Here is a 26,693-nt window from a genome sequence, read left to right on the forward strand (position 1 = left end):
CAATGATGCTCCAGTTAACCTCCAACTCTCAGACAGTGAAATAGGCGACATGGTCAGAGTCATAATTATTACAGCACAGAGGAGGCTATTCAGCCCATCAAGTCCATGCTGGATCTCTGTGGAGCAATCAGAAACATTCTCCCACTCTACATTTGTAGCCCTCCAAGTTTATTTCCCTTAACTGCCCATCCAATTTCCATTTCAAATTATTGATTGTCTCTCTTTCCAGCACCCTTGTAGGCAGAGTGTTCCAGATCAATATCACTTGCTGCACAAAAAAGTTCTCCCTTACATTCCCCTTCCATGCCTTGCTCAAAACCTTAAATCTGTGACCCCAAGTGTTTGTACCATCAGCTAATGGGGACAGTTTTGCTTCTCTTACTACAAATATTTATCCCATTTTTCCTTAAAAAGATGCTTTCCCCCCTCAGCCTCTGCATCAAGTGACTTCCCATCCTCAGTGAATTCACCTCAATTCATCATGCTCTTTCTCCTGCTATCTCACCCTCCTATCCTCCCTTAATCTCTCCATCCATGAACTCTCAAACCCATTTCACAGACACCCTTTGACCTTGCACCTCACACATTACTCCCATCATGTCAATCACAGATAAGGCCATCTCAGATCACTTCCTTGCATCACTCTCCATGCTTATTCCAATTTTCTCTCCCAATTCTACTTCTTTGTCATGAAGAGAATGAGCAATAATGATGATGATGAAAACGGTGCGTTGGATGAACAGAAAAAAGTATCTCTTGACAAGTGTATAAGCATTATGGAGGAATTGATTCATGAAATGGAGCAGAAGAGCTTCATCACAGAGCAGCATGTTATGTGGGTCTACAAAATACAAGAGGTGTTACTGAAAGAAAGGCTCATATTTGAAACAACTTAAGCTTCAGGACATGTTTAAAGGAAGTACAATGGAGCCTCAACCTTCAACTTCCCCAGCCTGTGTTTGTACACCAGCTACCGCCCCAGATATTCCTTCTGATGCTGACCCTTCTTTGGTTGAGATGTAATTTAAGAAAATGAAGTAGTAAAATAATAAAAGTAAATAAAAACCCTTTTATTCTTTATTTCTCATACTTTATTTTATGCATTATAAGTGTATTGTACATTCTAAGACTGGGACCATAAATCCATAAATTGCCCAAATTGGACACATGTCTAGTCCTGAGCTTTCTGGATACGAGGTCCGGTACCTGTGGTTTTATAGACTGCAAAGGGTAACATATGGGTACTTAAGAGGCAAAGAAACCATGTGAAGGATGCTCAAAATAAAGAGGAAAATCTAGGGGCAGGATTTTCCCTGCGCTTTTCTGAACCCAGCCATCAAGCTCAAATGGTGGTGGAGGTGGGGGTGGTGGTGGTCAGAAGCCCACATCACGTGGGACACAGCCGCTTATTGTAATTTTCCCTGGAACTGGAAATTAATGGCCAGAGGGCAACCACGCCATCCATCCAATTAAAGGCAGCTGGCGGGCTCTTGAAGCTGAGGGCCAGGGGCCTTTCAGCTTCATAGCAGCTCATATATTTGGTGTTGTGGCAGGTAAGTGAGGGAGACGGCACTTCAAATTGGAGGCATGGGAGCATTGGACCCCCCAGCCTGATTGGCTACCTGCCGCAGGCAGGTGGTTAGCCCTGCTACCCCCAAAAACATCCAGCCTTCATGAAAATTGCCTGAAAGTGGGATGGAGTGGGTAACCAGCTAACTGACGGTGGCACTATTTTTTTAGCTCATGCCTGCCTCAGCTCCTGGCAGGAGTTAAAACTCAAGTCTCTATACTGTGAGTACATAATCAAGAGGGTAGGTAAGCAGCTAGGCAAGTTGAGAGAAAGACCATGAGAGTTGAATAACTGGACAGAAATTTCAAATTAGTAGTACAGAAGGAGGAACATTGGCATAGCATTGTGAGCATGGTGCATTCATTTCAGACAATGGGGGCCAGCCCGAAAAGTTATGCCGCATAGTTATGTTGTATACTTTTAATTGTAGCAGCAAACCTCATTACATACAAATTGTTTTCCACTTTTAACTTACTAAGATTTGGTGTATTGTAGCGAGGCGGAGTGCAGACAGATAAAAAATTTACAAAATGTGGTAATGTAAACTGCAGTTTTAATAAAACGGGAAGAGGTATTCGCTGAGTTCGAACTCCTCTACTCCCAACTAGTCTGTCACAAACCAGTATCCACTGGAGATGGTGAATCCTTGAAAGTGTGCCTAGCTGATCTGGGGCACACAAATTGCAGGATTCCAAATGAACTGATTTTCACATGCAATGCGAGTCTCTTACAGCGTTGCAAGGTCTTAAAACCAACCCAGATGTACACATCAGTAGACCTGACAAAGCAATGGGTATAGTCATCCTTAACAAGTGCGACTATATGAACAAAATGCACGGCATTCTTAATGACGTGTCTAAATTCAAATCCGTTGGACCTGCCACGCAACATAACCAGACAGCCTTACTCAAAAGTAAGCTTAAAAATACACTTGCTGGACTTGTAAGAGCGAGGAGCAGCTGCGTCATATATATATTTATACGACAGAGTTCGCCCTCATGGCTCGCTGCAGCTGCGTATATATGAGCTGCACAAGACTGAAAAAGTGATCTCTTATGCCCTATCTTATCTATGACAGTTCTGCACATGAATTAGCCAAATGGTTGAGTGAATTGTTACAACCAGTTTTGACCAAGTTTTCCAGATATGTGGTGAAGGACTCCTTCACGTTTGTGAAGACCATACAGGACTTGCATATCGATAGTAATGCTGTATCCATGTGCTCATTTGACATTGCTAGCTTATTCACCAATGTTCTACTTAAGGAAGCCAGAGATTTGCGCTGCAGCATTGTATCATGGCGATCTAAACCCAACACCATTGCATGAATCAGTATTCATTCAGCTTATGAACTCAACAACTCATGCAGTTGAGTTCAGTTTTAACAACACCACGTATGTCTAATTGGATGGTGTTGCCATGGGATCTAGGCCCAGCTCTCGCAAACATCTTTGTTGGGTTCCATGAGAAACGGGTCTCCAATGGAATGGCAGCTAACCTCCTACCCCTTGCATATTTCTGCTATGTGGATGATACATTTGCTATAATTAAATCTGTAGTAGCATGTAATCATTTTCTTGCATGTCTTAATAGGCTCCATCCTGCACTCAAATTCACCTTTGAAATGGAGCAGTCAAATGAACTCCCCTTCCTTGATGTATTAGTTGAGAAATCTGCCAGGGGGTTCTCTACCACGGTCTAACGTAAGCCTACCTTCAATGGTCAATACACGCGTTGGGATTCTTACCATTCCGCACACTATAAAATTGGCCTCATCTGCAACCTCGTAAATAGGGCCCAAGTCATTTGCTCACCATGCAAGTTTGATGCTGAAATAGAGTGCATCAAAGACACCCTGCGAGATAATGGCTACCTTGATCAGATCATTTCACACTGTACATTGCACAAACTCATGAACAGGCCTAAGGCTGTCACTTTCAGCCCTGAAAAGTGCCTAGTCTATCTCAGATTACCCTGGAAGCACAAGGCATCTCAAAAATTTGAGCAACAGGTGAAGCTAGCTGTTTTATGCTGCTACTATGCAGTAGCAACACTAACAGGATGCTGCCGCCAAGCCAAAAAGATGTTCCGCCTATCACACAAATGAGTAATGTGGTATATGAATTTTAGTGCCAGTGTGATGCTAGGTATGTAGGTCGTACGTCCCAAAGATTGGCAGATCGTATCAAACAGCAAGTCCCTTCCACTCGCTGTTTGCAATGGGCAAGGTACAGAACCAGACTCAACCAGCCTGTGCTTACAAAACTCAAAACAGCGTCCAACGTTAGATATCATTCCACGATTGGACAACATTTACTAAATAATCCTCAGCATGCTAACAATTACACTGACAACCAATTTAAGATAGTCAGTCAGGCACGCAACATGGCATATTTGCATGTACTGGAAGCTACATATATTAATACACAGGGCGCTGTTCTTTGCAGACAGAAAGAACATGTACACACATTGCACCTGTTTCAGCTAAACAAAATAAGCGATAGCCATTTCGCTGGTTCATTCCTCAGGGCAATGCCTTGACCAATCAGGGTCAAGCTGCCTGGTTTAAATTTCAAACAATGCTTGGCACTTAACTGTCAGTCACCATTAACTGGTACATTCTCCGATGCAATGCCTCTACCAGAGTTCACTTGCCAACCAATCAACACTCTCTTCTCACACAGTATAAAGTTGTTGCTTCTCCTGACATTGGTATTCTTGCGATTGATGAGTGCAGGACGAAAAGCTTCAACAAAATGTCTTTTTTCAGCAATTCTCAAGTTCTGCACTACCAAACGACTACTAGTTTTAATATTGCTGTCCCAATACTTCAGTGCATTCTGAACTAATAACAGCACCTCTGTTGGACAATTGCTGAATTGAACTCCATCAATGACTTTGCAAAGCACAACTTTGGTTTTAAAAATTGGCCAGAATTCAAGATAGCCTCCAGTTATAATTCTTTAAGGAAGGAAACCTAGCGGTCTGGCCTCCATGTGACTTTAGGCCCAAAGAAATGTGGTTGACCCTTAAGTGTCCTCTGAAGTGACCTAGCAAACCACTCAATTGTATTAATCCAGTAAGGCAAAGTCAATTCAGGATGAACTAGATGGACCATCTGGCATCAATCTAGGCACCAGATACAACAAAGGCACTGCCTGATCTTTCAACCCTGCAAAGTCCTCTTCACTGACATCTGAATATTGATGGGGGAAAGAGGGTTCCTCTGGGGAGTATAGCCAAAGCCTAGACCATACCACCATGGGCGGTTCGTCTGAAGAAGAGGGAGGGAGAAGGTCAAGAGAGCAATTGTTATAGGAGATTCAATAGTTATGGAAGCAGTCAGGCATTTCTATGGTAGCAGACGTGATTCTAGGATGGGATGTTGCCTCCCTGGTGCCAAGGTCAAGCATGACTACGAGTTCAACATGTGGTTCAGGACTCCCCTCTGCCACCCAACCACTCATGGACAGGGTGTGCCCTATGAGAGCCATGCTGTCACCAGGAACATCGTGGAGCAAACTAACAGCATTCTAAAATTACAGTTCCATTGTCTGGACTGCCGGCAGGGGTGGGGGGTGGGTGGGGGGGGCCTCTAATACTCACTGGAGTAAGGGCCTTCATGACAGCAAGTTTGCAGAGGACGCAGCAGACTACTATGCATTTGGAGGCAATTTCCAATTTTGCAATTGGGGCGGGCACAGGGGGACGGAGGAGGAGGAGGAAGGGCCAGGGGAGAAGCAGGTATCTCGCAGCCATGATGGCAGCAATCTGAACCTGCTTTTCACTAAGCTGGACTTGCAAGGCATCAAGCATGGATTTCATTAGATCATTTTGGGCTTCCACAGCAGCACTTCAAAACTGGGTTGCTTCAGTCTGTCCTGAAACGGAAGTTGAGACATAGTCCAGCAACCACTGTATCACAATTGGTTTGACAAATGCTGTCATGGAATTGGCCACTATTTCCACTGGAAGGACTGACTTCAAATTCTGCATGAAGCCCCCTGCCAAGTTCGAGCCAGATTCCTCCATGCTCCTCAACAGTGCTGACAGGCTCTGTGTCACCCAACCAATGCATCAAACATCTCTGCGTGCATGACCATTAGTAATCTCCTGTATACCAACCCATTGAGCTTCCCTTCTGAACCCCTGCAGCAGAACTAATCAGCAATGTTGCCTTCCAAGGAGCTGGCATACATGCTATCCTTTCCCTCTACCCTGTCTACAGGCCACTTGTGCCTGGTGACTCACTAAGTGCTGATCTCACCTCTATATTACCCTCTAAAGTATGCACAGTGTCAGTATTGAGCTGGTGCTTGCGGGTGCAAGATCATGTGATGGTACTTCATCAGACATTTGCTCTTGCTCATACCTTTCATAATGAAACTGCATTATCCGGCCAGGGAGCACATCTTGGGTATCTGAAGCAAAGTGTGGGAGAGGGCTGAGGTGAAGGAAGGGAGATGGGGTGGAAAGCAAGAAGTTCATGGTTACACTATTCGCAGCTTGCACTTCAGATGAGATAGGAGGATGGGAGTGAAGTGCAATTTCAGAGAGTGCATAAGGCAGGAACATACCATCATCCTGAATGCTCATGGTAACACCAGATTCAACAGCCTCATTCACTGTTGGCCCGACAATGCCAAGCACCATGTCCTCCCAAGAGGCTCAGGGAGATGCAGGTTTTCTTGTCCTCCACCCCCTTCTGTTATGTGAGATCCTGTCCTGCAAGAGAGAAGGGTGTCAACGAGTGTGTTGCATTATGTTTGGGTATATCACATATCGTCTGTCATAGCTGAATAGTTGGAAGTATGTGGAAGCTGAGAGATGTGGGTGAGAGGCTTGGTAAGTGTGTGAAGGTGAGGTAGAGCATCTGATGTTAAGCAGCAGTCCTGATTGCTGAGTGATGGGGCTGTGGTGTACCAAGTAGGAGAAGATTCATTTGCTGACCTTGACCACTTGTGTAAAATTCCTGAACTTTTTGTGGTTCTGCAGCCAGGTCCTTGGGGCCAGACTCCTGGAATTCACCTCCCTGGACATCTGCTCTCATTCCCTTTGCAGTGGATGCTTTGAGGACGTCTTAGGCATTTGCAGAAACATGATCGCTCTCTTTCTTTCAATCTCCTAGACTAAGGCAGCCACCTTTTCATCAGAAAACCTGGGAGCCCTTTCTCTGGACTGCTGCTCCATTGGTAGACTTCTTCCTTTCTTCCTTTCCCAAAAGCCTTTCACAAACAGTTCCACTAGCTGTGCAGCCTCAATGCATCTTCCCTTTAAGGTTGGGCATAGAGATCACCCCATCCATTAACAGGCTTAACTGAATTTTTAGACCATGGGATCAAGATGATCAGTTTGGGGTCAAATAGTAGACTAAGATTACAAAGGTTGCATCAGTTCTCTTCACTCTGAGTGTTGCCAGGTTGAAGTTAGAGACTGGGGTACAGAGTTTGTGGCTTTAATCTTCCCATTGTTTAACAGGAAGAAATTGTGGCTCATTCAGAGCTGGATTCAGAACTGAGCAAGAAGCCTAGCAACACAGAGGAATGGAGTGGTAGAATTAGATTTCACCAGCATACACATGGAACATGATGCCATGTCATTGGATAATGATGTCAAGAGATGGTATGTAGATGAGGAAAATAAGGAAAGCAAGGATAGATCATTGGAGAACTTCAGGAGTAAAGGTGCAGGGATGGGAAGAAAAGCCATTGCTGGAGATGCTCTGGTTGTTACGGCTAGGTAAAAGTGGAATCAAGAGACCACAGTCCTGCTAAGCTGGCAAGAAAGAAGTTCACGGAAATGTTGTGGTTGGCCATATCAGAGGCTGCATAAAGCCCCCTCTGATCCCTCCATGGCCTGGTCCTCTGCAGAAGGAAGTGGTGAAGAGAGAAGGGACATACAAGGAAGAGATTACAGATGGCGTGGTCTGTGAACAAGCAGATGGAAAACGGCCGCATTAGATGGTTGAGGCAAGTGGCCATAGGTATGAGAGTTTATATGGAGAGAGAACTGAAAAGCAATGCAATCATAGGAGAGGGAGCAAGGTGAATTGAGATAAGATTGAAATGACTAAGAATGAAAATGAACCCAGATTGTGGCATAGAAAGCTAGCAGAGAACAAGAATTTTAAGATAAAAGGTGAGAAGGATGGAGCAAGAGTTGTTCAAAGGAGGAGCACTGCCAGATGAGAAAGGGGAAAAGAGGCCAAAATGTGATTTGGGCCATTATTATTATAGGTGAGGCAGGTGATTGAAAGTATAGCCAGATGGGGAGACTTCGGTAAGGGGCAATTTGTCGCCATGTGAGAGCGAAGTTTCTATCAAAGCCATAATGTAAATTTAATTATCCAGAATGAGGTTATGGATAGCAAGGGCTTTGCTTCTGAATGACGGACATTCTTGAGAGGGATAGTGATCTGCTGACAGAGTCCAAAGGCTGAGACACGGGCGGATGAGTAGAACCGGAGCAAATGGGAAGCATAGCCCCCACTGGTTGTGTTGACTCAAGAGGCAATCGAAGTTGCTACTTTTAAAGGAGTTGATGGTTGCCTTGATAGGCACTGCAGAGAATGCCGCGAGGCACATCAACTGGCTATCGACTTATCCAAGGGGGTTTCAAGCCTGGGACAACAGCAGGAGAGTGGGAAGGAAGAGGAATTTTGAAGGATTGGGATAGGGATATGCGGGGACAAAGGTAGCATGAGTGGGTGACAGGAAGAGAGGAGACAGAAGAGAGGTGAAGAGGGTTCAAAAGAAGAGAAAAAAGGATAGAAGTGATGGGCTTGGGTCTGGAACTTGCTACTTAGGACCAATATATGACCCTCTATGCACAACAATACCGAGCAACACAATATTACTACAATTGAACGGAAACCTGAGTTACTGTCAACTGCTCAACTAAAATGGCAAGCTGTCATTTAATTTTCTCCTTTTTTTTTTAAACAGTGAAAGAAATATCATAATCTGATAATGCAACTTAGGACGTAAATTAAATCAACAAATTAGGTTCATTAAAGGCAGAAATTAGCCAGTAGCAAAAGATCAACATAACATATTTCATTAACTACACCTCCTCAATTCATAAAGTACCAAAATGTCAATGCTTCACTAATTCTCCCAAAAACATTAACTTGGATGGGTGTCTACATCAATAGTGCCATCACGTATTCCTTCTAAATCAATGGAAGGAGAACTGAATCCAGGCAGCTGAATATATTTTCCTAACTAGGCAAACGGCTGCTATTAACCCCTCCAGTAGAAGCACCCTGTGTATCACGCCTGCTGAGAGAAATTCTGGAACTTCACCTAGGTTCTCACAGGCAGCCAATCCAAATGCTAGCCAGCCCTGATCTAAACCACAGAATAGATGTAGAACACAAAATCCATTTTTCACACAGCTACAAAACTGCTTTGACACAAATAATGATTACTGGATTAGCAGGTTTCGACTTGCGCTGTGCTAGTCTTCAATAATTATCAAAATGTATTTTTGCAACAGGAATGTTCTGTCTCTGTAAATTGGATCTCAAACAGTGGAAGTTTTCCCATCCAAGTAAGCTTGAAAGATCATGGATGTTGCTCAGTGATGCTTGTATATTTTAGCTATTCTGCTGCAGTAATCAATTTGAAATTACCACATGAAAAATTCCATAAACTGCTATAAATAGGAAGTTTTTTAAAACTGAAAATATCACAGACCCTGTTTGCATGACATGTTATAAAGTAAAATCAGCTACTTGTCCAAAATATTCAAGAATATAGAACACACGAGTCCAAGAAATGAAACTGGAGTGTTTGCAAAGTGTTTTCAGTTTAGGATGTTCAATGGATGATAGTACTGGTCACCACCACCATAGATTATCAGTGTCCAGATAATTTGGTTCACTCCATGTGAAATTAAGAGGCTAGGAAGAGTGCACTAGATGCTAACTTGGATGTTGACACTATCCTAGCGGAAGTGCTAAAGATCCCAGCATGAAACCCAGCTGTTCTGCTAGCCAAACAGTTTCAGTGCTGCTAAGACACTAGCATCTATCTCACCACGTGGAAGGTTTCCCAGTTATGTCCTATCCACAAAAGAAACAGGACAAATCTAACCTGACCAGTTACTGTCCTATCGGTCTCCATTCAATCATCTGTAAAGAATGAACTTGCATTTATTTAGCACTTTTCTCAACTTCAGGATGGTCCAAAGCACTTTGCAGCCAAATAAGTACATTTGATGTTAAGTCACTGTTGTAACATAGGAAACAAGGCAGCCAATTTGCAGGCAAGGTACGCCAAACAGCAAGATGATAATGACAGGATAATCTGTTTTTAAGTGATGTTGTGAAAAATTCCGCTCCCTAGCACCAACACCCTTCAGCTTAATAAAGGTGATTTTTTTTTTTTAAAAAAGGCTTGAATTTCTTCATGGATGTTACTGAATGTATAAGTTTTTTACTCATACACATACGACAGTTTAAATAGTTCACAAGTGATAGAAAATACATTAGAGCAGTTAAGAACCCAAGCATCCAAAAAAAACACATTTAAATGCGATCTTTATGATGAATTTTTTTTCACCTCTTTTCTTTGTCAGTTCTTCTTCATCTCCCACTTCATCCTCAGTTACCTCTGAACCTGTGGTATATTCTTCATCTTCAGAATACATTACTTGCTGCTTCTAAAGGAAATCACATTTTAATGTTTTTGGTTGCGCAACAAAGAGGTTCTATTTAGAAATAAAGCCAAAGTTTTAATACTATATTTAATATTTTAATTTCTAGTACATTTTTGCACATTTTTTTTAAAGAAATGAGGACCATTTGTTCCAACTTGACTGGAAAAGGGATCAATATTATTCATTTTAAAAAGGGAGAATAATGGAAACAGTCGTTTGGTAATACAGAACTTGAGTATTGCTGAAAAAGACATGTCTAAGCTTTTTGTCTTGCACTCATCAGAACACTTCGCAAGAATACCACTGCCATGGAGAATGCACCAGTGATAGTGACTGACAGTTAATTGCCAAGCGTTGTTTAAAATTTCATGGAATCACATCTAACATTCTGCGATTAGACAACATTTGCTAAATAATCCTCAGTGTGCTAAGAATTACACTGATAACAAATTTAAGATTGTCAGTTGGGCTCACAATGTGGCACATTTTCCTGTACTGGAAGCTACATATATTAGTACACTGCGCCCTATTCCTGGCAGACAGAAAGAACATGTACACACATTGCACCTGTTTCAGCTAAACGTAATAAGTAACTGCCATTGACGGATTCATTTTTCAGAGCAATGCCTTGACCAATCAGGAGCAAGCTGTCTGGTTTAAATTTCAAACAATGCTTGGCAGATAACTGTCAGTCACTATCAGTGGTGCATTCTCCATGGCAATGCCACTTGCCAACCAATCAGCACTCTCTTCGCATACAGTATAAATTGTTGTTTCCCCTTATATTGATATTCTTGCGAAGAGTCCTAATAAGGGCAAGACAAAAAGCTTAGACGTGTCTCTTTTTTCAGGAATAATGGAAATATTATAAACAGAATGACAACTGCCAATACACTATACTCTACTTTATGCTAGTGGGAAGTTAATGAGAACTGGCCATAATTGGAAGGAATTGACAGTTATGAGATGTGGACATTGGATTGGCAAAGACTATGAAAAAAATCCGTCAAAATAGTATCCTTATTGCAACAGTACTTCTTTAAGTTATTCTTTCACCAAAGACTTGAATAGAATTAAAACTTCTCACTCTGGAAAAAGCTACATAAAACAGTCGTGTGAGAAAACAGGTTGAGGAATATAAATACAAAGTTTGTCAAAGGTCTGGCCTTATGACTTCTTTATAGCCACAGAGTATGAAAGTTTAATTTTTTAAAAATTCATTTACAGGATGTGGGCGTCACTGGCTAGACCAGCATTAAATGCCCATCCCTAACTGCCCTTGACAAGGTGGGTGGTGAGCTGCCTTCATGAACCGCTGCAGTCCACGAGGTGTAGGTGCACCCACAGTGCTGTTCGGGAGAGAGTTCCAGGATTTTGACCCAGCAACAGTGAAGGAATGGTGATATATTTCCAAGTCAGGGTGGTGTGTGGCTTGGAGGGGAACTACCAGGTGGTGGTGTTCCTGTGTATCTGCTGCCCTTGTCCCTCTACATGGTAGCGGTTGTGGGTTTGTAAGGTGCTGCCTAAGGAATCTTGGTAAGTTTCTGCAGTGCATCTTGTAGATGGTACACATTGCTGCCATTGTTTGTCGATGGTGGAGGGAATGAATGTTTGTGGTTGGGGTGCAAATCAAGCAGGCTGCTTTGTCCTGGATGGTATCAAGCTTCTTGAGTGTTGTTGGAGCTGCACTCATCCAGGCAAGTGGAGAGTATTCCATCACATTCCTGACTTCAGCATTGTGGATGGTGGACAGGCTTTGGGGAGTCAGATGGTGAGTTACTCTCCGCAGGATTCCTAGCCTCTTGCCTGCTTTTGTAGCTACAGTATTTATGCGGCTAGTCCAGTTCAGTTTCTGGTCAATGGTAACCCCAGGATGTTGACTGGGAACTGTTTTCTCCTGAGTTGAAAAGGCGGATTTACATCTTGTTATGAGTTCATCATGTCTGCGTGTGCTGTGTAAGTTCACAGTCTATGGACATTGTAACTTTTAAGAGACAGGATATTCCAATGCTGTTACAGTGGTTCCTGCATACTAACAAGGGTGGGACCCGCTGTGTGTGTTGATAGGTTCCCCACATCAGTTCAAGGGTCAATGAAGAGCAGTTCAAAGACCAGTCAGTTTTAGTCAGTTAGTCAGGAGTAGGTGACCAGCTCCACACAGCTAGGTGTTGCTGTTAGCCTTGGGAGCCATTTGGTAACTCCATGCAGCTGGGGGTCAGATGAAGCTCCAGTAGCATTTGCTTGTTCCATGCTGCTGAGAGAGTTCAGCTTTGAAACAGCTTTGGGAGCCACTGATAGCTCGGTGCAGCCAAGCTCAAGAAATCCTGTGTGACTGGTGTGTTCAGAAGCCGAGAGAAGAGGCTCCAGGCAACAGAGGTGCTGCGGTGAGCAGTCTCCAGGCAGTCAGGGCTAGGGAGAAGTCCTGAGGAGCAAACTCTAGAAGGGAGCAGTTAATAAGGCAGCCTGAATCAGAGCGTTTTTTGGAGGGAATTCAGAGGCTAGATCTTGAAAGTTGAAGACTGGAAATTCCTCAAAAGGAAGATAGAGTTTTAAAGATACTGTGTAACTCAATGAATACTAATGCCTGGGTAGGTTGCTGAGAAACCCTTGGGATCTGACACATACACACACACATACACACACATACATACACATATATACATACATATATATACCTACATATATACATATATAAAACCTGTGGAATCTTGTGGCTTTATTCCAAAAGCAGCTGTCTTCAATCTTAACCTTTAACAACTTTAAAAAAAACGTTACTGGTCCCCAACTGGACCTCCCCCCACGTCCTGGGGTCTTACCAAGGATTGTAACAATCTGATGGGATCAATACTATGTGAGGAATGAACATTCTACTTCCTTGAAATCTGCCCATTAAAATTTCAGCATTGATCATCGAAGAAAACAAACAATCTTGTTCCACAGCAAAATCCTTGTTTAGGATTCAAGTTTCATAGCAACATTATAACTCCTCCTTCCAAGTCTAGGTTTGTGTAGGAGCATGCCCATTAGAATTAGGCTGTGTAAAAACTCTGAAGGATATAGACTGTTATCATCTTCTTTGTCTATAGACTCAACACTGGTGTATTCTTTTAATTTACCTGAAAGCTTTTCTAAAACTCTTTCATTCAAATCTAGTGGATTGTCATTTTCAGCACAAAGAATAGCCTTTGAATAATAAGTTGAATCAAATAATTGTCTCCGCGATTTTGCTACACTCAACCAATTCCATCATCCCATCCATCCCTTCCTCTCATGCCATGACCATCAATCCCAACAATCCCATCCCATACCTCATGGAAACAATCTCGCCGGCAGAGTAACTTAGTGATTGGACTCACCTTCCCGTGTTTTTATTCTCCACAAACCCCTTTCGCCCCACCCCTCTCAAGTCCCACACCACCGCTGTCATCTACTGGCAGCTACACATGCAATACATGCTCCAGTACTCTGCTGCTCACCAAATAAACCCACCAGTCACACCCCTTAAACTGGCCAATCAAAACAGCCCAGACAGACAAGAACTGGGTATTATTGTTAGAGTACGGCCTTCCTCATTCTTCTAATGATCAGTGCAGAGGAACCATGAAGAGTTCAGTGAGACTGAACCATTCCCAGTACCATATGATACAGGAGATGCTGCTGAAAACATCACTGATTTTGGCAAAAAATTCAGTTTTCATATTTATTTTTTAAAAAAAACGAACTCTCCATATCATAGAATCAGAAAATCTACTTAGCATTTAACATTCTCATTAACAAAATATATCATTTACATTTTACATAAATGTGCAAAATGGTACCAACATTCAAAGGGGATATTGCCTTGATGAAAAAAAAATTAGAGTTACGTATGTGTAGATGCAATACAATAACTTCAATAGCAAAATAAAACAAAAGCTTGCATCCATACAGTGCCTTTAACATAAAGAAAAAGGTTCCAAGGGACTTCACAAAAGGCAGTTGGCAGGAAAAGGAATGGGAGCCATGGAGGGAGACATTAGTAATGAATGACCGAAACCCATGGGTTTTGAGAAGACTTTGAAAGGAACAGGCAGTGGATATGCAGAGGTTATGAAGAGAGCAGAGCCAATCTGTAGAAAACAACTTACAGTTCAAATAAGCATTTTTGAAATTGGAACTAAAGGAGAAAAACTTAGAAAATGGCTCTCATGAGGCTGGTTTTTAATTAAATTTACTAATAACTTGATAAGATAAACTTCATGGGATCATTTACTGGCTCCCAATCCAGAATTGCCTCAATTTAAAAATCATCTTCTCACCTGGCTATGTAACCTCCATGGCTCTATAACCTCCTTAAGCCTTACAAATCTTCATGAATTGTCTTCATCCAACTCTGGCCTCTCATTCATCTCCAATTTTCTTTGTCACTCTGTTGGCAGCTGTGTCTTCAGCTGTATATGTTCCCTTTCAAAATCTCTTAATTCCTTTAAGACATTCCTCAAAAGCTACCTCTTTGACCAAACTTTTCATCATCTGACCTAAGGAATCCTTTTTCGGTATCAATTTTTTCCCCAATAACACTCATGTGAAGCCCCTTAGGACATTTCACTTCATTAAAGGTCCCATATAAATGCAAGTTGTTATTGATGGTTTTTTGATTGACATAACTTAAAATGCTCATGCCTGATATAGGAAATTTAAGTGTTTAAATTTCCTTTGTGAAGGAGCAAGATTTGATCACAAGTCTTAAGAGTAATTCACAATTGATGTCAATGTTTACCCTTGCAGACAAACTAACATATCTTGTTGTAAACCAGATGTTCACATATTATTTGAACATTTAAATATTAACATACAGAACAATTTTATAATACTAAACATTAACAACTATTTAACATACCAGCTGCAAACTCCAGTTTTTCAAAAGTGAAAACTGTAAAAAGTAGTCAGAAAAAATGTGTGAAACAAGCAAAAATATCAAACAAGGAAATATTACAGCGAGGCACCCAAAACAGGCATACAGTCAGCAAGAAAACAGTCAGAACTTATCTGCATTATAACTTATTTTACTGGCTTTGTAATCAATCCATTTAAAAGGTTTGTAAATAAACCTTAATGAACCTTTTTAAACAACAATTAAATTAGGGCTGAAAACATTCAAGAATGCAATATAGAAACATGATAATCAGTTTCATTTTCTGCCAAATGTTTTTTAAGAAGTTATTTAGAAAAGTCGTTTTGCATGAACAAATTAACAGCTATAAAAATGACCTTCTGTAGAGTGATTACTCACATCTAGTATCCTGAAAGCTTAATCACTTTGGAAAGTTAAGTCATGCCATTGCCCATTACTATCTTCTGGTTTACATTTAAACAATCAAAGCCACAGCTAAATAAGAATTGAGGTCAAAGGCTTATTGCACAAATAGGAAAACTTAATGCTTAAGTTTCAAAAAATGAGTCATATTGTTCCTTCTGGTAAACTTCATTGAACGAAAACTGTAGCTCACACACTAGAACAAGGTAAGCTGGTAATTCCATAATTCAAACTGCAGTAATCACATCTCAAGGGATCATGAGTTTGAAGCACACTTGCAAAAACACTGAATGGTTTTTATAGGAAAAAGTTTTAGTAATTCACAGCTGGCCACTAAATGGAATATTAAGTAATGAACAGTTTGCATCTAGGGGAAGGAAAAATGATAAGAACCAACTAAACACTAGAGATTAAAATACTTTTATTGGTCCATTGCTAATAGAAAACCAAAAAATACTTTTTATAAAGCACAGTCTACCACTCCCATTTATGCCATCATATTAAAGACAAGTTCCATACAAAATGTTTGAGAATATCTCATTATTAGTTCCAATATCATGTACTGGAGGAAATGTTGGCCAGGCATTTCAATTAGTAGGAATAGGTCAACAGTGTGCCCTCAGCTAACATCACTGAAACACTATGTGGTCATTAATTTGCTGTTTGTTGCAACTTGCTGTACACAAATGGTGTTTTACTTCGTAACAGCCACTGCATTTCAAAAGTAATCAATTAACTATAAAGTATTTCGGGAAAGTCTGAGAACAGGCTATGTAAATACAAGTTTCATTTTGAAGCAAAAAACACTAACAAAGTAAGCGTCTGCAGTTTGAGAAACTTCGGCTCCAAGCTGATGAGCTGGAGTCCGAGCTTTGGATGCTGTGATGCAGAGGAGGAGAGTTATCGGAACTTTTTTTTCCAGAAGGCAGTGACACTCCTTAGGCTAGGTCCTTCAGATTTGGTCCATGGTCAGGGCCAGGAGGAAGTGACTACGAGTGAGGCAGGTATGGGGATCCAAAAGGTAGCTCCGGCGGAGTTGCAGTGCTTGCATTTGTCCAACACGTTTGAGGCTCCTCAAGCCTCTGTAGACAAGGGTAGGGAGTGCAGGGAGGATGAGCACATTGACCACAGCACATGGTACAGGAGGCCATTCATGCAGAGGGAATAAAAAGGAATGTAGTGGTAGGTGATAGATTAGGATGATAGATGCTGCTCTCTGCAGCTGAGTACATGAGTCCCGAAGACTGTCTGGTACCAGGGTCAAGAAGATCTCTTCAGAGTTGGAAAGGAACTTGGAGTGGGAGAGGAAGAATCCAATTGCCTTAATCTAAGTGGGTATCAATGGTTGAGGGAATATGAGCAGCTAGGAGCCAAATTAAAAAGTAGAGCCACCAAAGTGATAATCTCTGGATTACTATCTGGGCCACGAACAAATTGGCATAGTGTAAATAAGATCAGAGAGTTGAATGTGTGGTTCAAAGATTGGTCTGGAAGAAATGGGTTTTGATTCAGGGACCACTAGCACCAGTACTGGGGAAAGTGGAAGCTGTAATGTGGGGATGGCCTTCACCTGAACAGCACTGGGACCAGGGACCTGGCAAATCATATAACTAGGACTGTAGAGTGAGTGGGAGGGTTCCGGTCAGGGGAAATTTAGAAAGCTAGTGAGAAAGGACAAGGCAATAGTGCATGGTAGCAATAAGGGGAATGATAACCAGAGTGTGTCAAGAAGGGACAGAGCTTACAAACAAAGGAGTGAACCAGCAAATAGGGTTAGAGTAGGGAAAAATGGTAAAAAGACAAAATTAAAGGTTCTTTATCTGCATACATGCAGCATTTGCAACAAGGTGGATAAATTGATAACTGTTAGGAAAGAGAGATAGTTTAAGTAAGTTGTATTTGTGGGTGTTAGGGATAAGCTATAGCTTTAAGTTTAGGTTTGAGCACTCTTCATGTATCTAAACAAAAAATAAAAGTTAGGATCTATCAAGACGGGTTCCACCCTGATATCTGGTTTGTCCAGTAGTAACACCAGCTGGGATCATAACAATAACACAAATTGAAATAAATAGGTATGATATGACAGCCATTACAAAGATGTGGTTGTAAGGTGACCAAGGCTGGGAACTGAATATTCAAGGTATTTGACATTTCGGAAAGATAGAAAGTAAGAAAAAGGAGATGGATAGCTTTGTTAATAAAGGATGAGATCAGTACAGTAGTAAGAAATTATCCTGACTCGTAAGATCAAGATTTAGAATCAATTTGGGTGGAACTAAGAAATAGCAAGGGGAATAAGTCACTGGTGGGATTAGTTTATAGGCCCCTAATAGTATCTACGCTGGGACAGGGTATAAATGAAGAAATAATGGGAGCTTGTGATAAAGGTACTACCATAATTGTGGGCGATTTTAATCTTCATATACAGTAAACATTGTGTTATACAGCACTCTACCAATCAGAATTTCTGATGTTCTTCTAATATGAATCGTCACTTTACTAATGGAAGCAATTACAAAGTTATCCAATACTTGTACACTGTATAATTTTTATACTTTAATCATGTTTTAATGTATTGTTGGAGATTTAGAAGTAAAAATAATACTGTTCTTTACTTCCTGAGTACTTGCATATTAGTTCATTCAACAAGTATTGTGCTGTATTCTATTGGTAAATGGAACTCTCCATTAACTGGCATTATTGATTAACCAGCACCACCCATTCGTGGGGAATTGCCAGTTAATGAAGATTTTACTGTAGATTGGACAAATCAAATTGGCAAAGTTAGCCTCAAGGATGAGCTCTCAGAATGTATTTGAGGCAGTTTCTTAAAACAACATGTTGTTGAACCAACCAGTGAATAGACTATTTTAGACCTGTTAATGTGTAATGAGACAAGATTAATGATTTCATAGTAAAGGATCCTCTAGGCAAGAGTGATCAGGAAATGATTAGTTTAATATTCAGTTTGAGGGTGAGAAACTTGGGTCAGAACCAGTGTCTTAAACTTAAAAGCAATTACAAAGGTATGAAGACAGAGTTGGCTACACCAGAATGGGAAAATAGGTTTAGAGCTAAGATAGTAGAAAAGCAGTGACAGACATTTAAGGAGATATTTCATAACTCAGAAAATATACATTGTATTGAGAAAGAAAGTTTCTGAGAAGAATGCACCATCCATGGCTAATTAAGGATGGTACCAAATTGAAAGAAAAGGTAGACAATCCTGTGAAGATTAGTGGTAGGCCAGAAGATTGGAAAAATTTTACAAACCAGCAAAGGATGACTTAAAAAAAAGATAAATTAGGAGAATAAACAAGAAATATAAAAACAGACAGTAAGAGTAGCTATAGTGAGCGTTGGTCTCAGAGGATGTGGCTGGGGAATTAATAATGGAAAACAGAGGAAAAGCTTTGAACAAGCATCTTGTATCTGTCGTCATAGTAGATGACACAAAAACCATCCCAATAATAAAAGTAGTAGAAAATCAAGGGGCAAAAGGGAATGAGGAACTTAAAACAATCACTATCACTAGAGAAAAAGTACTAGGAAAACTAATGGGACAAAAGGCTGACAAGTCCCCTGGATCGGATGCCCTTCATCCCAGGGTCTTAAAAGAAATGGCTGCAGAGATGTATTGATTGTAATCTTCCAAAATTCCTTAGATTCTGGAAAGGTCCCAGCGGATTGGAAAAATGCAAACATAACACCACTATTCACAAAAGGAGAGAAACAGAAAGCAGGAAGCTATAGGCCAGTTATCCTGACATCTGTCATTAAGAAAATGCTAGAATCCATTATTAGGAAGTAGTAGCAAGACATCTAGAAAATCATCATAAAACCACGTTGACTCTACCTAATTGTATGAAGGGGAAGTGGTGTTTAGCAAATTTATTATTTCTTTGAGGATTTAACAAGCAGCGTGGATAAAGGGGAACCAGTAGATGCAGTGTATTTGAATTTCCAAAAGGCATTCAATAAAGTGACACGTAAAAAGTTACTGCACAAGTTAATAGCTCATGGTGTTAAGGGGTTATATATTAGCATGGATAGAGGATTGGCTAACAAACATGAAACAGAGTCAGGATAAATGGGTCATTTTCAGGTCAGCAAACTTTAACTAGTAGAGTGCCACAGGGATTGGTGTTGGGGCCTCAACTATTTACAATCTATATTAGTGACTTGGATGAAGGAACCGAGTGCATCATAACCAAGTTTGCCGACAATACAAATATAGGTAGGAAAGCAAGTTGCAATGAGGATACAAAGAGTATGCAAAGGGATTATGGATATGTTAAGTGAGTGGGCAAAAATTTGGAAGATGGGGTATAACGTGGGAAAATTGTGGTCGTCTACTTTGGCGGGAAGAATAGAAAAGCAGAATATTATTTAAACGGAGAGAGACTGTGCAATGCTGTGGTATAGAGGGATCTGGGTGCCCTCGTACATGAATCATAAAAAGTTAGCATGCAGGTGCAGCAAGTAATTAGGGAGACAAAAGGAATTTTAGCCTTTGTTGCGAGACGGATGGAATATAAAAGTAGGGAAGTCTTGCTACAGCTGTACAGGGCATTAGTGAGAAGACAAAGAATATTGTGTACAGTTTTGACCTCCTTATTTGAGGGGGGATAGATTTGCATTGAAGGCAGTTCAGAGAAGGTTCACTAGGTTGTTTCCTGGGTTGAAGGGGTTGTATAATGAGGAAAAGTTGAATAGGTTGGATCTGTCTTCATTGGAGTTTAGAAGAATGAGATGTGGCCTTACTGAAACATATAAGATTCTGAGGGGGCTTGACAGGGTAGATGCTGGGCAGATGTTTCCTCTTCTGGGGGAACCTAGAACTAGGGGGCACCGTTTATAAATAAACTGATCCCATTTCAGACAGAGATAAGGAGGAATTTCTGTTTTCAGAAGTGGTTAATCTTTGAAACTCTCCACCCCAGAGACAGTGGAAGCTTGGTCATTGAATATACTCAAGGTTGAGTGAGACAGATTTTTGATCTACAAGAATATGGGGGTATGTGGGAAAGTGGAGTTAAGGCCACAATGAGATCAGCCATGATCTTACTTAATGGCGGAGCAGGCACAAGGAGCCAAATGGCCTACTGCTCCTATTTCTTGTGCTATGTTGGAAAATGCCTGAAACACACAAGTAAGAGTACAATATTTTCCATTAAAAAAACATTCAGAAGAATATAACTCAACGTTTGAAACATCATTTCCCATCAGGGAAGCAACTATTGAAAAGTGTAAGTACTTACAGTTGTGACATCTCCGATTTTCTGTCCTTTCCATGAATTAGGTTCAGCTAAGATATCAAAATCAAGGTCCTGCTCGGCAGAAATGTGTGCATTTGCATTACTGTAACAAGATTTGAATTAAAACTTTATGAAAAGCGAACCACTATTTTAACTACTAATCAAATATTTTATTCCAAGAAAATAATTTGACCTTTACATGGCAGCCAGGGTGGGGGGGGGGGCAGAAAGTTTACTCCTTTGTGTAGCAAATTTTACCTCTACCATACTACCAGTTTTACAGTTTGGCCTGTAACTTCCAAGCTTCGGGATAGTGTATCTGGGTGGTACCCAAAGATGCGCTGGGGAACCATGCCCCACCCCCGAAGTTCCCAGATAAGGATTGCACTGCAATTGTCCGGGAAGTTCAAACTTCCGACAGGCAACTGCCCTGCACTGGGAAACATCCAAAAATGCGATTCAAATTGCAAACTTCGAATCATTGAACTGCTATAGTAATAGTTACCCAGGAAAAGTTAGAAGCATTAAACCGCTTCTAGCTTCTGGGTAACTATTGTACTGACCTCTAACGACCCCTGATTACATCCCAGCCCCCCTAACTGCACCCCTCTGACCCGCCACAAGACACACCCACCCCCCACGGGGCACACCCACAACACCCCAAGCCCCACCGGAAAACAGCCACAACACTTCCCAACCACCCAGTGGACATCCCCCACAATCCCCCGCGGGACACTCCTAACCTCCCGCAACCTGCACAGGACCACCCACTGCACCTACCCCCAAATGCACATCACCTGATTGCATACCGGTCCCCCTGCACACCCCACTGCTGACCACATACCCCTACCCCTCGACCGCACACCCTCCCCCACACTAACTGCACCTCCCATACCAACCGACCCCACCCCCTCCACTGACCACCCAAACGCCCCCCACCCCCCAATCCTACTAACTTACCTTACAAACCTCCTCCCCAGTCTGAAAGTGGCTGGACCTTTAAACTTAGCTGCTTTACAGCAGCTAGTGCCACAAATAAGGGGGGGGGGGGGGGCGCGTGCGTGTCCTCATGTCCAACTGTGCAGTCCTCTACTGAAGGCCTCAGGAACCCACTGACCTACACAGTTCTTGCCCTGCCTGAGTCAGAAATCACCTGGATTTCGAGGTAGGAAACAAGGAGCAAAAGGGCAATGCGACTCCGACTGCCACTCTGTGGAAGTTCAGACCCTTTAACACACTTGAATGGTGCTCCACAGTGATGATCAAAGTTACATGCTGGCAAGTATATTTGTGTGTGGGGTGTAGGCTGCTGGTCAGGTGGTCACGGAAGCGTGTCATGAAACTACTATATTTTTCATAATATTATTGTGGGCTATGGTAAAGTAGGCTTATGTTTGTCTGCGCGTGTGGATGGTTCTGTCTGTGTGGCTGATTTAATTAAATTAGAGCTGGATAGACTACAAGGTTGAAATTATCAAAAGAGTTAGGTGTAAAAAGGGTATTTGAAATGCTGATGAGTGAGCTAGGGTAAAAGTCTCAGCAGATAGGGTGTGAATAAAATTTGCATGTTAAGATAAGTGGGGAGTTATTTGGCTTTTGAAGAGACAAAGTAGGATGTTTACAACTAATAAGATAAATAGGGCAAGGTTATTATGTTTATTTTTCCCAAAAGGAAAAGGCCATATTGACAACATAAAAGATTTTTATAGCATGAGAAAAGTAAATTCCAAAGGCATGTGGGAACAATGGGATTTACAGATTAAAGAAGAAGAAATATTATTTAAAGAAGGATGGAAGGTTGTATCAGACTTGGAGAAAATGCTTCGAGCCACTTTGCAGAAGTCTGCTGTTCCAGGAACCAAAGTTGTGTTAAAAGCCTTTGGAATTCCACTGTTGAGTAGCTGCCTGATAGGATTGCCTATCTAAATTTAAAGTCTACTTTTGGACTGTTGCCTTAAAGGGGGTGTGTAGCTGGATGTCTAGTTAATTAGGAGTTTTGGGATTAATCATAATACTAAGTAGCTGTGTAACTGTAATCTTGTGTATGTGTTTTAATTCTTTTCTTAATAAATGTTTTAATTTAATTTTAAAAATCTTGAAAGGTGTCTGTGGACTTGTTACTTCTAAATTCAGTGCACAAACATTCTTGTAATAAATACAAATTGCAAAACTATTGTGATAGCGTGGCCTAGTTTTCCTTGTGGATTTGGTCAGCCTGGCAAATACCACCTGCTATATCATAACAGACAGAACAGAGACGAATACGAAGAACAATTTATACAATGCTGAGGAAGAAAGAGAAGCCATTGTTAGAGATGCACTGGCTGCCTTTAGAAAAGTATGAAGTGGAACAATGTATGGGGCTGACGAACCAGATTCTGTCGAATGCTAAGCACCCCATTTTAGGTTGGACGTGAAGGTTTTGGTCTCTCCTCCACCTGTTATGATATATATATATATATATGTGATTTACTGAAATTGTTCTGGCAATGAAGGTTACAGATATGTGGATAGACTGGAAAAGCTAGGGCTATTTGCCTTGAGTACTGAAAGCTTAGAGGAGATTTGATAGAGGTGTTGAAGATCTCTGATGAAGGGTTTAGATAGAGTAAATAAAGAGAAGCTGTTTCATAGGCTGAAAGGTTGATAATTGGATGGTAAAATTTTAAGGTGATTGACAAATGAACCAGAGGTGATATAAGGAAAAACTCTTTTACCCAATAAGTGGTTAGTATTCAGAATGCACTGGTTGATAGGGTGATGGATACAGATTCAATAGGAGCCTTCAAAAAGGAACTGGACAAAGACTCGAAGGAGGAAAATTGCAGGGATATGGGGAAAGAGTGGCAGAGTGGGATTAACTGGATTTCTCAAAGAAAGAACCAGTACAGACTCAATGGGGCCGAATAGCCACCTTCTGAGCTGTACCATTCTACGAGCAGCAGAAAACAGGCAATGGGGACTGCAAGATCAACTATTAAGGAAAATAAACAAGGGATAGTGCGCCTGAGTCAATATCACAAAGTGTTTGGAACACTTTCATCAAACTTTAAATGTTCCTAATTAGAATAACAAAAATGCTTTTGAAACATAACTTATCCTAATACTAATTTTGTAAACATCTCTACTTATCTGCATTTACTGTCTCTTTTTTGCAAAAATCCTACACTTGCCCACAATTTCTGACTAAACACGACTTCCTGTTCCTTCCTGCTTTTGCATCAACCTTTTTTGCCTATATAGGTAAATTCCGATGCCCACATTTATAATACTGTTACAGACAGAAGAGAGATAGGCAAACTGCACTGATTTCCTCTCACCACCTATCCATAAGCAGAAGGTGTTTTGAATTATTTTTAAAGTATGGGGTGGCATATTTTCCCAAACCCTCAATTTGAGATCTCTAATTTACTAATAACCCACTGTGTTATGATTAATTCAGAAGGTTAGTTTATTTCACATTCAAAACCCAGGGGAGGAGCGTTCGCAATCACAGACAGACAGACAGAGAGGGGGGCGGAGGGGAGGCAGGGAACAGAAAAAGGAATTTTACAACTATAGATATTAATAGTAAAAAGGGCCATAGAAATGAATATTAGTTCACGTGATTTCCAGAGTCCAGAGTCAGAGTCCGATGAGGAATTCTTTCAATTAGGAGTTCAAGTTCAGCTGGCTGAAGACAGGAGCGGTAGGGTTCACTTTGTAGTTGGTGTGGATACTGCCGATGAAGTAGGTGCACAGAGACTGGGTTGATTCTGCATGCGGTGGTAGGAAATCTTTCAGCAGAAACAGGCAGGGAAAAGCTGAAAGATGATAACCGACTGCTTGCTCAGCCAGACAGCTGAGTCCTTTTCAGTTGATGTTAAGACAGCAGACTAAGGATTTCTCAGTTCTCATAGGCATATAGAGATTGCAAAGTGGTCACTCAAGCTACATGACCTTCTTTCTCCAATGACTTCCAAAAGGATGTTTACCCAGTGTCTGGAACTGGCTTTGATTCTAGGACTGATAATGTCCCAGTTGTTAGTTGTTGAAAGAGTTACCCTCTATATTGAGGGTGTGGTCTCGGGAAGCACTGGCTAGGCTGATCCACTGACTCCGCTAGCAAGGTGAGCTTATGAAATGCAAATGACGTCCCTTTGGCTCCCTTTTGAAATGTGCCTGGACAGTCCCAGGTGTGATAAGAGTTGGTTAGCAGCTCTGAAAGCATAGCGAGTTTTGATGCATGAGTCTCCTGGTTTTCATGATTACAAGGGATCTGTGCAATGAGGTGAGAGATACCACTGGATGAGAAAATAACTATTTTGTTCTTGTAACTCCTGGTGGTAGCTCCCAAAGCGCCAACCCTGTGGTCATGTGCCTTGTAGCAGCCATCTTTTGGTTCAGCGCGAAATCCATTTTTTAAAAATAGCAATAGGAATAAAGTTCTGGGTTTCTTTTCATGTCCCAGGGATCCAACAGTCCTTTTGCCCTCTGAGAAAATAATGAATTATATTCCATTTTTAAAAAATTTGGCCTTGCGAAAGGAAACAAAGAGGCACCCACTCAATCTCTCATTCATTAGTTAAATACACAGCTAGCAGGGGTAATGCCAGTTCTCTGCTGCATTTCTGAAGTTTGAACCCAGGATAGGGCAACAGCAAACCATTGTCCTTTCCTTCAAATGTGGGTAATGTTTAAATTACATGGTTACCTTCCAAAATCTATCTTTTTTGGGGAAAGACTATTCGGGGATTAGAGTTCCGAATTTTTTTCTTTTGGGGTCAGGCATAAGCAAGGATCTTGATTTCAGAACTTGGCGCCTGTTCAAATCATGATTATGTATTGTCTAAAAGGCCTCAGGGTTTTACATGGTGATTAGCACCCAGGTTCTTGGTAGCAGTCAAGCTGCTCTGGGTTACTTAGAGTGAGAAACCCAGATTACCCCCACGAATGCAAATTCTTTTGACTGTAGGGCTGAGCTGCTCTTGTCAAGCTTAACTCTTCCCTGTCCATCTTTGTAACCTATGAATTCAGTTGCTCAAACCCAGGCACTGTTGTCAAGCTGATTGCCAGGAGATTGGGGGCTGTAATGTGATTTTGGCCTCCTTCATGGATTCTGGTTTAGCATCTGGCTTGTGAGCTAGCACAACTGGGATATTGCTGCTAGGCTTTATTGCTTTGTTCTGCTAATGTGGTTAGTCTTCTCCCAAACCTGGATCAGCTTTTTTTGGACCAGGTGAGAGGGATGTTGCCTTATGGAAGGGGTCTCTTCCACATCCATATCAGGTAGAACTATAGTAGTGGAGCCTGGTTTGCCTTTACAGGTTGTTTTAAATGCAGCGAGCAGCCTTGTCAGGTTGTCTCGTGAATTTGCATTATGGTGGGAAAATATGGGGTCTAAACTCGTCAGAATCTCTCTGTTAATCGGATAGTGGGGGGTCAATGTGGGCATCACCTATGTCTTCCTGCAATTCATCCTTACTGTTCCACTCTTTCTCTATGGTTTAAGGAATGGGTTTTCCCCTAGCTGTTCCATGTCTTCTGGAACACTATTGCCCTCAGGCAGAGGTTCGGCTCCTGTTGTACTCCCCTGTTGCTCTTCAACTAAGTGAGGAATCATCCTCACACATTCTTGGTCTATTTGGGAACTTCCCTGGTCCCCACTTAAATCTGCCATAAAGCTGTCAGCTAAACTAATCACTGGCTCCTTAGTTCATGTCTTTGGCTTGGGAATGGACATTCTCCTAATTTGTTCCATGTCCTTTGGAACACTCCTGCCCCCAAGTGGATGTTCAGCTCCTGTGTACTCTCTTGTGGCTCTTCAACTGAGTGAGGTGTCTCACTCACTACCTGCTCATCTGTTTGGGTACTCTCTTTGTCCCTATTCAAATCTGGAAAGAAGCAAGCCATACTTCAGGCAATTCTT

The 26,693-nt window shown here is 41.5% G+C and overlaps 1 protein-coding gene across 7 annotated transcripts in view; it reads right to left on the reverse strand.

Moving 5' to 3' along the window:
• Window positions 1-26,693, reverse strand: part of sanbr (SANT and BTB domain regulator of CSR) — a 144,530-nt gene that overhangs the window by 26,862 nt on the left and 90,975 nt on the right. For 5 of the 7 annotated variants that reach the window (XR_013578679.1, XR_013578678.1, XM_078556895.1 and 2 more), the window contains 3 exons: window positions 20,789-20,888; window positions 15,111-15,143; window positions 10,135-10,234 (listed from right to left, as the gene is read on the reverse strand). Coding sequence is in view for 5 of the 7 variants with exons in the window: in XM_078556895.1 (XP_078413021.1) it covers window positions 10,135-10,234; window positions 15,111-15,143; window positions 20,789-20,888 (233 nt within the window). In the remaining 2 variants the exon portion in view is untranslated. Of the gene's footprint in view, window positions 1-6,144; window positions 6,296-10,134; window positions 10,235-15,110; window positions 15,144-20,788; window positions 20,889-26,693 lie in introns of those variants that run through there. The other 2 variants (XM_078556896.1, XM_078556894.1) reach the window with 2 other exon arrangements.

This window comes from Cetorhinus maximus, chromosome 14, assembly GCF_964194155.1.
Source record: "Cetorhinus maximus chromosome 14, sCetMax3.hap1.1, whole genome shotgun sequence".
In the NCBI taxonomy this organism is placed as follows: Eukaryota; Metazoa; Chordata; class Chondrichthyes; order Lamniformes; family Cetorhinidae; genus Cetorhinus; species Cetorhinus maximus.